General features: G+C 34.6%; 1 protein-coding gene and 1 long non-coding RNA gene across 2 annotated transcripts in view; both read right to left on the reverse strand.

Moving 5' to 3' along the window:
* Positions 1–13,256, reverse strand: part of LOC125960514 (uncharacterized) — a 234,738-nt gene that overhangs the window by 181,093 nt on the left and 40,389 nt on the right. The window lies entirely within an intron of this gene.
* Positions 1–13,256, reverse strand: part of NUP37 (nucleoporin 37) — a 41,228-nt gene that overhangs the window by 23,954 nt on the left and 4,018 nt on the right. The window contains exons 3-5 of the mRNA XM_004269459.3: positions 6,807–6,931; positions 5,262–5,334; positions 3,008–3,102 (exon numbers count right to left, since the gene is read on the reverse strand). Of these exons, the coding sequence (XP_004269507.1) occupies positions 3,008–3,102; positions 5,262–5,334; positions 6,807–6,931 (293 nt within the window). The remainder of the gene's footprint in view (positions 1–3,007; positions 3,103–5,261; positions 5,335–6,806; positions 6,932–13,256) is intronic.

The following is a 13,256-nucleotide window of genomic DNA, read 5'->3' on the forward strand; positions in this document are numbered from 1 at the left end:
AACATCTTTTGGTGTCATTGATTCTATTGTTCTCCATTCCCTATGTTGTTCATCTCTGCTCTAATCTTTATTATTTCCTTACTTCTGCTAGCTTTAGGTGTCTTTATTCTTTTTTTTTTTAGCTTCTTAAGGTGTCAATTTAGGTTACTGATTTGAGCTCTTTCTTCTTTTTAATGTAGGTGCTCACAGCTATAAATTTCCCTCTGAGCACTGCTTTTACTGCATCCCATAAATTCTGTATGTTGTGTTTTCATTTTCACTCATCTCAAGGTATTTTCTAATTTCCCTTGTGATTTCCTTCTTGACCCACTGGCTAATTAATGACAGTGTGTTATTTAATTTCCGTGTATCTGTAGATGTTCTATTTTCCTTCTGTTAATGATTTCTAGTTCATTCCACTGTGATCAAAGAAGATACTTTGTATGATTTCAATCTTTAAAAAAATTATGTAGATTTATTTTGAGGACTAACATATGGTTTATTCTAAAGAGTGTTCCAGGTACACTTGAGAAGAATGTGTATTCTATTGATGTTGGGAGTGTGTGGAGTGTTTTGTATATGTTTAGTTGGTTTAAAATGTTGTTAAAATCCTCTACTTCTCTACTGAACTTCAGTCTAGTTATTCTATTTAGCATGTCATTTTCAAGCATGGTATCACCAGCATATAATACTACTCCCAAGATGACATAGGCTTTGAGTATGATTGGACAAGGATATCACTAAGGTATCTTTACCAACAACACAGAGACCCAGACTATGGTAGGCATTACTTTAGTACAGTGACAGGAATGATTCCTGGGATGTAAATGGCTATTTCATCTGCCCAAATTGCACAGCTGCCATTTGGCTGGTGTCTTTATTTGTAACTTGGCAATTCTGTACTTTGAGTTAATGAAGACAGTTGTACTGAAACATTTTTCTGTTGTAGTTTGTCCCCCCAGAATCCTTCTTTCCTTTGTTACTTTGAGAGTGTATGTTACTACTCTTCCTTAAACTTGATTTACTTATATCTTCTGTTTCTGTTAAAAATCTTATCTATATTGTTTAGCTTTCAGCCCAAGAAATTTGACTTTAAAAGCCAATCAGAAATGCCCTTCTGGTTGGCAAATTAAGCTGATAAATTCTAAAGTTAGCTCTCCAGCTATTGCTACAATGATGTTACCAACCTCCCAAATCTCAGAGACTTAGAAAAATAAGCATACATTTCTTGCTCATGGGTCTGTGGGAAGTTCTATTTCATGCCAGACGGTTCCATATCTGCTTAATGTGCTTTGTATTCTGGGGCCAGTAGCTACCTAGGACACGCTTATATTATAGGAGAAGACAGAGGACAGTTGGTCAGGACAAACCATGTAAAACATTTCAAGTGTCTGCTTGAGTCACACCTGCTAACATTACACTGGCTTAAACAAGTCACATGGCTAAGCCCAACAAAGTGGGAAAACCTCCTTCCACAGGAGCGGGGAAGGGAGAGTAAGTATTCACTGAACAATAACATCATTAACCACAGCCTAGCAAAGTAAGACAATTAGGAGCAACATAGTAAATTTCAAAAAGTTAGATTTATTTAAATTAAAGGACTTACTTTGAAGTTAAGTTCTTTCTCCTTTTTAGAGTAATAATGTTCTTTTTTAAATAAAATGATGGTAATAATAGAAGGCAGAACTTTAAAAAAATTCTTCTGACGACAAAAAGTTGGCCACCCTCTGTCAGTCCCCTATATTTTAGGACAATTTTACTATTCTATGAAAATCGCAAAGTCTCCTACAAGAAAAAAATCATGGATCTCTGAATGTAATCCCAGGTATCTCTGGCTGTTGTTCACTATTCAGAGGCTATTCCTTCGCTTGCAAAGACACTCATTTTCCCCCTTCTCAGGTTTCATTATTCCAAATGCTTGTGATTAGGATGCTCCATGTGTTAGAGAATTAAAACGTCATTATTTCTTACTAGTGATCTAATTTAAGTTTTACATTAAAAATGGCCCCACTTACTTTTCCGTCTCTATACAAACAGCTTTTTTTAACACTTGGGACCCTACGATCTTAATGTCATGTAAATCTTTCATGTCCTTGACATGAAAATTTTATAAAAAATAATGGCCTATGACTCTATAACTTTAAAAAGATGAGCTATTGAGAAGATTAAAATTTAAAAAGAAGCTAGTGGCTTTACTTCCGATGTGAAAGGACACATATTTAGTAGCTTTATATGTATACAAGTATTTACCAATACTAACGATTTTGTCATACCTTTATCAAACATTAAAGCTATGCAAAATAGCAGAGCAGCGTTTTTTTTGGTGGTTCTTTTTGCTCACAGTACTGTCAAAGCAAATGAAGCAATTGGCACTCCTCTAATGACTGCTTCACTCCTGACTCTTCAGCTTATTTCCACCTCCTACTCTTGCTCTTCATCTCGTTCTTTACTTGTGATATTCTCCAGCTTTAGGCACTATTAAAACGTTATGACCACCTCATCTGTTCCAAACTAGGGGGTGAGGTGGAAGAATGTGATATTGTAATGTATTGTATCTACAGAAAAACTTTATACAGAGACTTTCGAATTTGTCAAAACACTAAATTTCCAGCGAGTCTTGCTCTAGCAAATGAGATTCTCAGTTCATTACTAAACACTAACTTATCAGATAGGATCTATGAAATAACTTCACAATATAGCAAATGCCTTTTATTATCCTATTGATTGTGTCCACTGTTTGACCTAATATATATTTAGATTTCATAAACGTGCAAATCTAAAATAAGAGGCAGCGGGGCACCCATGAATCAGCAAGGGAAGTTTCAAGTAAATGGGATGAGAACTCAACTCACTGGTTTTGAAACTCATGTTGGTGTCATACTTACATTTTAAATAAAGTATGCTTCTTTTATAACATTTTGTGGAATATATATAGAAGTTTACATTTTCTCTAATTTTTAAAGTGTAATTCTCATTAAAATAAGATGAAAATTCAAAAATTTGGCTGTAACTTATATAAGCAACATACCTGCAGGTATGATCATCACTCACACTTGCAATTTCTTGGCCTTCTTTGGGATCAAATACCAAACCATTAATGAAATCTGTATGGCCCTCTAAAACCTGACGTAAGGGGAAAAGTTAGTAAGAACACAGGAAAATAACCTACAATATTCCTACCTAATATTTTTACTTCATTGCTTTCACTGCATGCTTCTCTTTTCTATAAATATTTCTTAAGCAATCTGCTATTTTTAAAACATGATTTATACACCCACCTTTCTAGAAGGTTTATCTTGGAAAGAAGCTGATCATTCAACACACTGTTATTAGCTTGATCTTTCTTTTCTAGTATGCATTTCTTACAAAAACAGAGACTTTTTTTTTTTTAAACTGTACCTGTCCTCATATCACCTCATTTCTCACTTATTACATAAAGGTTAAATAAAAGTTAAATTTAGAAGAACTTTCTAGGGGCTCTGAAATAGAGTCCCCTTTGATTTTTTACCTTATACCTGCTGCTCTGTACACTGGCTGCTCCCTAATAAATACATAGCATGGACTTCACCTTCTACTGTCTTTATTCACTTGCTCAATGTGACTGCCAGCACTGGAGACAGCTAGTATTATAAGCCCATTATCACAACAACCCAGCAATTCTCTTCTGGCCACAGAAGAAATAAATGGGAAGTTATAAGGTAGAGGACTATGCAAGCAGGCAGGTCCAATCAGTCTAAATCTTTACAACTGAAATTCTGAACAGGTCTGTCAGATATCAGATATTTAAATATTTTAATGGATATTGTTCTTGCTTCCTATTTTCCTTCCAAACACTAGAATTTGATCTCAGTTGTAAGATTCATAAAGTGGTTCTATTTGGTACTATTTACTATTTGGAAATATGTAATTAGGAAAAAAAAGGATTTGATTCAAACATTCCTGTGTAAGTTTAACAAACCCAGGTCCTCCAAATCATTCTTCAGAGCTTATTTCACAGTCTACAAGCCAAATCAAATTAACATTAAATATTTAATGTCTATTATAACTAACAATAATTGTTAGTAACTATTGACTTTTGATGAGTCAAAGTTTTATGTGCTATTTGTACAGTCACTGATACAGCTTTAAATTAATATATATATTGCACTGTATTATGGTAAAATTGTATATAGCCCATTATATATAGTTTAGAGCATAACTTTTACTGTTTTCTAAATGATTGGAAAGGTTTATAGTTTATCTTTGTTTTATAACATTATTCATAGTTTTGATTTACTAGAAAATCAAGAAGGCAATACTGTTCTTATAAAAAACATGATTCAGTTTCAGTCCAAACTGAGAGGTATTTATTTAATGAATCCCCCCCCACTTTATTGAGACATATAACACTGTGTAAGTCTAAGGTATACACATGATGATTTGATATACATATATATTGTGAAATGATTACCATAATAGGATTAGTGAAATGACTCCCACAATAGGGTTAGTTAATACCTCTATCACCTCATAAAATTACCATTTTTGTTTTGTGGTGAGAACATTTAAGATCTACTCTCTTAGCCACTTTCAAGTATATAATACAGTATTGTTTACTATACTCATCATGATGTACAGTAGATCCCCAGAACTTATTCCACTTATAACTGGAAGTCTGTACCCTTCAATCATCATCTCCCCATTTCCCACACTCCCCAGGCCCTGACAACCACCATTCTATTCAGTTTCTATGAGTTCAGCTTTAAAAAAAATTCCTCCTATAAGTGAGATCACATAGTATTTGTCTTTGTCTGACTTATGAGGCAGAAGCTATGATCATCCCCATTTTATAGGTAAGGAAATGAGCACAAAGAGATTGGGAATTTGACCAAAGTCACACTATTACTAAAGTGGTAGAGCTGGGCTTCAAAGCCAGGTGGTCTGGTTCCTATGTCTGTGCTTTTAGCCACTTTGTAGTCCTGCCTCTCACTATGCTGTACTGTGTTTGTTCCCTTAAGTTCAACTCTTACTCTATGTGTGTTCATGTCTATTATACTGAATTTCTAATTCTCCCTCATTTGCTGTGTCTACCTAATATTTTAATAAGTGATATCAGATTTATAATCTGCAGTCCTTACTATGATCCTAGTTACTTACTGCAGCCTAAAATAGAGTAAATGAGATTCTAAACTACATAAAGGTAACCATAAAGTCATTTTAAATTGGGATAAATCCAATCAAAAAAGCAAAAATAATAAATGTGTTTTAAAATAAAGATTTACAAATTATACTTGTCAACATACCTTGTATTCATTTTTATCTTGAAGGTCTGAAGTAAATAATCTAATTTTCTTATCAGCAGCAGAAGTGCAAAATCTGGAAGTAAGAAAATGAAAACAAACCCATTTTTAGCCTAAGTGAAAGTTCTCCCCACCAAAGCTGTTTTCATAACTCATAATCATGTTTTTGTTTGGGCAGAAAGGGGATGCTGTGGCTCTGTTGTAAAAAGTGTTATTACAACTATTTCTCAAAGTTGGCACTTAAATATCTTTGGAAAACAGACAAAAATTAGTATATTGGATTTGTCTCTTCAATAAGAAACATGTAGAATTTTATTATAAATCACCACATGAATTTAATGTTTAACTTTTTCTTAAAGGCAGAAAAGGATGGGCATCTTTATTTAGCTAGGTCAATATTAGATATTATACTTAATAATTTTAGATATTAAAAATAGTTATACATCTTAGTCTTTGCCTTCTTCAGTTATCCATAAGCCTTCTTACTTTAAGATATATTAAATTCAATAAATTAGACAGAAGATGATAAACTTTTTATACCTATAAAAGCTGATATACTTCTATCTATTAAAAGCTGGAGTATTATTCACACTGACCGTAACATTTAAGGTACTGTTTAGAAGTACATCAATGTATGTTACATTAAAAAACAAAATCTAATCAATAAACAACTATTTTTAAACTAGTTTGCCTTCAATCCTAAAATTTTTAGATTCTCAGCATGTCAGATTATGGCTGAGGAAGAAATAGAAGTTATATTTATATATTGGAAAACAAAGTTTATTTCCAATTGTCTTCAGATAAATGGGTATCATATGGATCTAAATTTCTCAAGTTCTGACTGCATTAAAGTTAACCATTTTTTCTCAACTAATACATTTAGTTTAATTAATTAATTAACTAATTTTATTTATTTATTTTTTTGGCCAAGCCGCGTGGTGTACGGGATCTTAGTTCTCTGACCGGGGATCAAACCCGTGCCCCCTGCAGTGGAAACGCGGAGTCTTAACCACCGGACTGCCATGGAAGTCCCCTATGTTTATTTAATTTAAATAAAGTTTAAATAAATTATAGAAGGCTCCTAATCTATAGACCTGGATATGTTGGTAGATCTCTGCTACCATGCCTTTTCAATGATTAGTTAAGAGCCATTGGATGAAATAGATCAAAGCCAGCAGGGAAATGCCTTCTCTTGTCCAAGGCTTTCTTGGAGGTGAAATTAAAAGTTGTAGGGAAATAAAGTACAAATTGACCCTTGAACAACGTGAGTTTGAACTGCACAGGTCTACTTATATGTGGATATTTTTCGATAGTAAATACTACAGTGCTACACAGTCTGTGGTTGGTTGAATCCTCAGATGTGGAGGAACCTCGGAGAGGGAGTGCTGTTTATAAATTATACTCAGGTTATAACCACCCCCTGCTGCGTTGTTCAGGTGTCAACTGTAGCTCTTCTCCCCACAACTGGGACTATGCTGTTGTAAAGTATTTATAACCAGAGCTGAAATTTTCTAATCTTTTGCATTTCCTTGACAATGTTAAACTTACTTGATTACTGGAGGCAATGAATTAAGTCTAGTCTCTGGGCTCCAAGCTATGCCATCAACCCTGACTCCATGGTGAAATGTTCGTAGTGTTTTATACTGAATTCCTTCAATGTCTGCTTCTTCTTCCTAAGCATACACAGTAAATGTTTTAATAAGTTATGAGAACAAACAATATAAAACTGTGTATTTCATTATAATGAAGAATTTATCAGGGGGCCATGAATATTCTTTTGAGAAGTTCAAAAGCAGATCAGATATTAAGATGTAACTGGTTTACTGAACAACAACAAAAATATCTGAAGCTGTCTAAGCCTCACAAAATAACTCTCTATGGTAACTAAGAACAAACAATATACTTGTTATACTTTATCTTACTTAGGAGACAATTTATTCTTAATAGTAAATACATTTCACAGCAAGCACAATGAAAATGGAATGCTCTAAGAATCAGAATATTCTAGGTAAATGAATTACCAGGCATGGATTATCAAGTGACAATATAAAAAATATATACTGAACATATTACGTACAAGACACTTTGTGCCGTATGATGCTTCAAAGTCATTATAATGCGTATCAATAATTTTCACATAGTATTATACATGGCATGATACATGTGTGGGATGTTACAAACTATTCATCCATACTATATACTATTACACTCTATGAACAGTGAATATGCAATTAATGAACTGATTAGTCTTCTGGATATTTGATTCTGGGTAAGATGTTTAATAAAGTCAGCTTATCTCCTTGGCTTAGTACTACTAAAATGATTTCAGTTTATTTTCATGACAAGATGAGGAAAAAAATGAATTTTAAAAAGTCATTTCTGTCTGGCAATATGGACAATAACCAGAAAAGCTTTCTGATACAAAAATAATGCAAAAATCCAAATCCAGAGAAGCAACTGAGCACCAAGGCATAAAGCTATCTTAAGGATATCTGCCCACATCCAATAACTAACAGCTTCAGTTTGTAGGGGATGGAAGACAAAACTTAGTGCCTGAACAAAGAGGGATGCAGATCAGAGACCTCTGCATAGATCCAGGACCTTTAAAGGGGAAGTAGGGGATGAAAACCCCCAAAACCAAAAGTGCCAGGCAAAATATGTACCATGGGTGAAGACCAAGAAAGAGAAAAAGTCACTTGTGATAAATCTCAACCACTGGCTGGCCCTAACATGAGTTTGGGGCTGGAATTCACATTAACTATGTGCTCCAGAAAAATGACAATTTATTTAAAAATGTCCATATGTTGACAGTGGCCCCAAGCGCTTGACAAAGGCAAATTCTCTTTGGGTGAACTTCCTCTACACAGGTCTCATAAAGTTCTGACAGATACAGTTTAATCAAATATGATCTTACCTGCACGTACTACTACATATGAAAACAAAGTACCACAAACACAAACAGAAGAATCAACTTGGAGACATCAGATTAAAAAATTAGATACAGGGACTTCCCTGCTAGTCCAGTGGTTTAAGAATCCGCCTCCAACGCAGGGGACACGGGTTCAATCCCTGGCTGGGGAACTAATACCCCATATGCCATGAGACAACTAAGCCTGCGCGCCACAACGACTGAGCCTACACGCTCTGGAGCCCAAGTGCCACAATTAGAGAGCCCGTGTGTGCTGCAACTACTGAGCCCGTGCACCACAAGTAAAGAGAAGCCCACACACTGCAACGAAGAGGCCCCACGCTGCAACGAAAGATCCCGAGTGCTGCAACTAAGACCTGACACAGCCATAAATAAATAAATAAATAAATAAATAAATAAATAAGATACAAAAAAGATGTATTTTTAAGGATCTAGAGGAGGTAATCAAAAAATATGAGTAAGCAACAAGAGATTACCCAAAATGACCAGACAGATTTTAAAAGGAGCTAAATAAAAACGTCTAGATAAAAATACCATAATGAGAAAAAAATAATCAATGCTTAGAGGAGCTAGAAGGCAGATTTGAAAAAATTATTCAGAATGCAGCTAAGAGAAGACAAAAAAAAATGTTAAGAGGAATTCAGTGAGAAGTTCTACCATAGATCTTATTAGGGTTGTAGAAGAAACGAGTAGAGGGAATGGGGGAAGAGTCAATATTTGAAGAGATAATGGCAAAAGATTCATCATACTTGATCAAAGGTACCAATATGTTTATTTAGAAAGAATAATAAATCCTAGGCAGCTTAAAAAAAAAATCTGCAGTTAGACACAACATAGTAAAACTTCAGAATACACAAACTCTCATGATATATACATATGTGTGTGTATATATAGGTGTGTGCATATATGTGAGGGGGAGAGGGAGAGGGGGAGGGAGGGAGGGTGGGAGGGAGAGAGAAGGGAACAGAGTGAGAGAGGTATCTTAGAAATAGCAGCCAGAAAGAAAAGACAGGTTTCCTATAAAAGAGGAATATAGAACAACCATTGACTTCTTAGCAGAAACAAATGCAGGCAGACAGTGGAATATCTTCAAAATGAGAGGAAAAACGGTTGAACTGTAGCCACAACAAAACTGTTTCTCAAGAATGAAGCTGTTTTAAAGATATTTTCATAAAAACCAAAACCAAGGGTTGGCATCAGTGAAGTCTCACTAAAGCATCTCCAAAAGCAGAGGCTGACAAACTACGGCTAAGGGGCCAAATCTGGTCTATGGTCTGGTTTGGTATGGCCCACAAGCTGAGAATCATTTTCATATTTTTAAAGAGTTGTAAAAAACAAAGAATAATTTGCAACAGACACTTAAATGGTCTGGCAAAGCTTAAAATAGTTACTACCTGGCCCTTCACAGAAAAAGTTTAAACTTTTTCTTGTAGTAAAGGATGTGCTTTTAGGTGAAGAAAAATGACCCCAGAAGGCAGGCCTGAGATGTAAGGAACAGTGAGTAAAAAAATCAAAGGCAAACATGCAGGTAAATCTAAACAAATACTAGTCACATAAACAATACTGAATTTGTGGGGTAAAATGAAAAGAAAAATGATAGAGAACTAAAATATAACAATAAGTCGTTAGGGGTGACAGTTCAAGTGTCAAAAGTCCTTGCTTTGTTCATGAAGAAGTTAAAGATATTAATTTTAACACTAATTAAGGTTGCATATTAAAATATCTATGGTAACCATTAAAAGACGAGAAACAACACGTAAAACTTCCCAACTATCAGGGAGAAAAAAGATGAAAGGAGGGGGTAACAAAACTCAAACAGAAGACACAAGAATATGCATATTGGCAATGTTTTCAATAGTAAAATACTATGCGATAGAGGAAAAGATTAATTGTGATATGTTCATATTACAAAACACCATACTACAATGAAGATATATGAATTTTGCCATAGAGGAATCTAACAAACATACTGTCAATAACAAACAGTAGAAGAACATAATACAGAATAATTTCACTGATATAAAGTTTAAAACCTGAAAAACAATATGCTGATTTGCAATACCTACACATGGTAACTGAAGAAAAACAAAATTTCAGACATGGTTACCTGTTCGGGCTGAGAAGAAAAGGTGGTAAGGAAAGAAAACCCAGGGGGCTTCAAAGGAATTGCTAATGTTCCCTTTCTTAAGCTAGGTAGTAGGTATACAGGGATCTATTATTATTATTCTAAGCTTAAAATATTGCAATTTTAAAAATAATCATTGTTTTGTTATTTAAATCAAAACCCTAAATGGGTCTTGAGACAAAAGCACAATTTTTCATGACAAATTTGCCCAAGGAATCTTCTGTGTTGACTATAGTTATTCTTCATAAAAGTTTCTAAGATTATAAAATAGGATTAGGGAAAAAATCCAGAGCAGGTGAAACTTGATACTTAATTGAATACATATGTCTATACAGATAGAAATTATGTGAAGGACTGTTCTAAGAATTCCATTCATCCTGACTCTAAATCCAAAGTTTTATAATGTGTACTTTAATTGAATCCTAGTGGATGTGTTGATTTTTCCAGGATAGCCTTTGCAATCCCAGCAGTCATCTCACAAATATATTACATATATCTTTCTCTATGTGATTCAGATACCCCTTGAAAATTACTTTAAATTCCAGGTGAGCTTAACAGAAAAAATTTTTCCATAAATGAAAAAAGGAAACAGAAATGCATTTATTAAGGAAAGAAAAACTGTCAAATTTTATTACTTCATAATTCGTCTGTATAATAACTGTATAGCTAACAGCCAGACATCCCAAGGCAGCAATCACTAAGTAATTTAAAAGTAAGGTTAGGAGCCTAATCATATCTGACTTCATAGTTTGGGTTACATATATTTTTCCACACTTGACAAATCAATCTTCTAAAAATGAAGTTTTTACCATCAAAACACACATTATTTTGCTACTGTAACAACAGTATTGATAATTAGGTCCTGTAATTTGTTATCGAAGGTATATATGAAGTTATCGGGTGGTCGTGGGGATAAAGAAATCCCAGGGACTGTACAGCCTGAGGTTTATGTACTACCAGTGAAACCTTTTTTTCCTGGCAGCAATGTCTGCCATTGAGCCAACTAAAAGGCCAGGGTGTGTGTGCGGTATAGGCAGAGATTAATGCTATTTTGGGTTTAGTCTGGGGTGTAGGCAGTATTGTATAGGCAGGAAATTAAGATACCTTGGAAAACTTGCTATAATACAAACCCTCACACAAGTCTCCAGCGTATTTGAGGTTGGGGCAACTCCAGGCTGGTGAAAGGGCTACTCTAAGGGCTTGAAATTGGCAGGCCCCACCGCTACACCCATCTAAGGCCAGATGCAGAATTTTAGTTGGATGAGACTGTAAAATTTACCTCGTCTACTTCTTTCATCTAATGCTTAAACCTCTAGTAGACCATTTTAAAAAAGTTTGCACAAACCTTCTCTAAACATTTTCAAGTGAGAGGGAACTAGCTATTTTGGGGGGGAGCTTATTCAATTTGGGTGGTAGTTCTAATTATTCGAAGAGTTCTCTTTAACATTAAATGAAAACCTGTTTCCATGTAAATTCTATTCATTGCTCCAAATTCTGCTCTCTGGAACCATCAATGAGGTAGTCTAATTCAGTGACGGCAAATATCTGGCCACAGCTGATCTCCCCTAGGCGAACACACTCAAAGAAGCAGTTTCAGCATCAGTCTTAAAGCATTATAAGCAACAACTCCACTCAATAGAGCTGACAAATAACATAAAAAACAGTTACCATTCTGAGTCTAATCCCTCTTTCACATGACAGTTTTAAACTTTTTAACACCACTCTGAAATTTGTCTTCACATACATTATCTCCTTTGAATCATAATATACTGCTAAGTACTGAAGTAAACACTAAATATTACTGTCAATTTACAGAGGAGGATATGGAGTTGTTCTGTCCAGTATGGCAGCCAGTCACATGAGGCTATTAAGCACTTGAAATGTGGTTAGTTCAAGCTGAGACATGTACACTTTATAAAGTGCAAAATCCACACCAGATTTCAAAGATGTAGTATAAAAAGAATATAGAAGTATCTCATTAGTAATTTTTACATTGTTCCACATAAAATATTTTGGATATGCTGGGTAAAAAATATATTAATAAAATTAATTTCATCTACTTTTTACATTTCAAAATGTGGTTACTACATTTAAATTTATATTTGTGGCTCACACTGTGTTTCTGTTGGACAGCACTGAATTAACTTCCTCTGGCAGTTTAATCATCGCACTGATTCATGGTGAACAGCCAGGTGACTAAAAACTGTAAGTCATAACTCTCCCTTCTAGCTCTAGCAGTCTATCATTTTAAGACTTTATATTCATCTTTATTAAATTTTAGCTTGGTCAACTTTTGGCCCATTAATCCAATCTATTAAAGAATATTTGGATTCTGAGCAGAGTCTGGCATACAACAGGTGTTCAATAAAAATTTGTTAAATGAAGTCTGTCATCCAAAGCATTAGGTATCCTTTTCGACTTCATGTTCTATATAAATTCAATGTGCTTGCCTAAGTCAAGTGTTCTCATCCAAGTCCCAGAAGAGGTTGCCATTTATTACTGATGACCTCTTGAACAGACTTAGAAACTTTCATGCTCCCTCTGCCCTTTACTTTTATAGCAGTTATCTTGTTGCATTGCTTTACACTTAAACATCTCCTTGAGGACAGGGTCCTTGCTTTTTTAAAGTATGTATCACCAGTTCCCAGCACCTGATCTGCACTCAATGAGTATTTGACAAATACAAGACACCAATCAATAGTACTATCATTTGGCTCAAATTTCCAACATATTCAAAAGAACACCATGAGATTCTGAAAAATGCTTTGTTGAAATTCACATTTACTACATCAGCAGTGTATTCCTAACAGTCTTAGAATGAGGATTGCCTTTCTGACAGGAATGTGGAAATCTTTCAACTTTAGTTTTTTCTCAAGATAAGAAATTCAGTGCTACAGAACTTGAAGGTCCTAACATGAGAGAATAGGAACAGTGTTTAAACAGT

This window comes from Orcinus orca, chromosome 11, assembly GCF_937001465.1.
Source record: "Orcinus orca chromosome 11, mOrcOrc1.1, whole genome shotgun sequence".
Lineage (NCBI taxonomy): Eukaryota > Metazoa > Chordata > Mammalia > Artiodactyla > Delphinidae > Orcinus > Orcinus orca.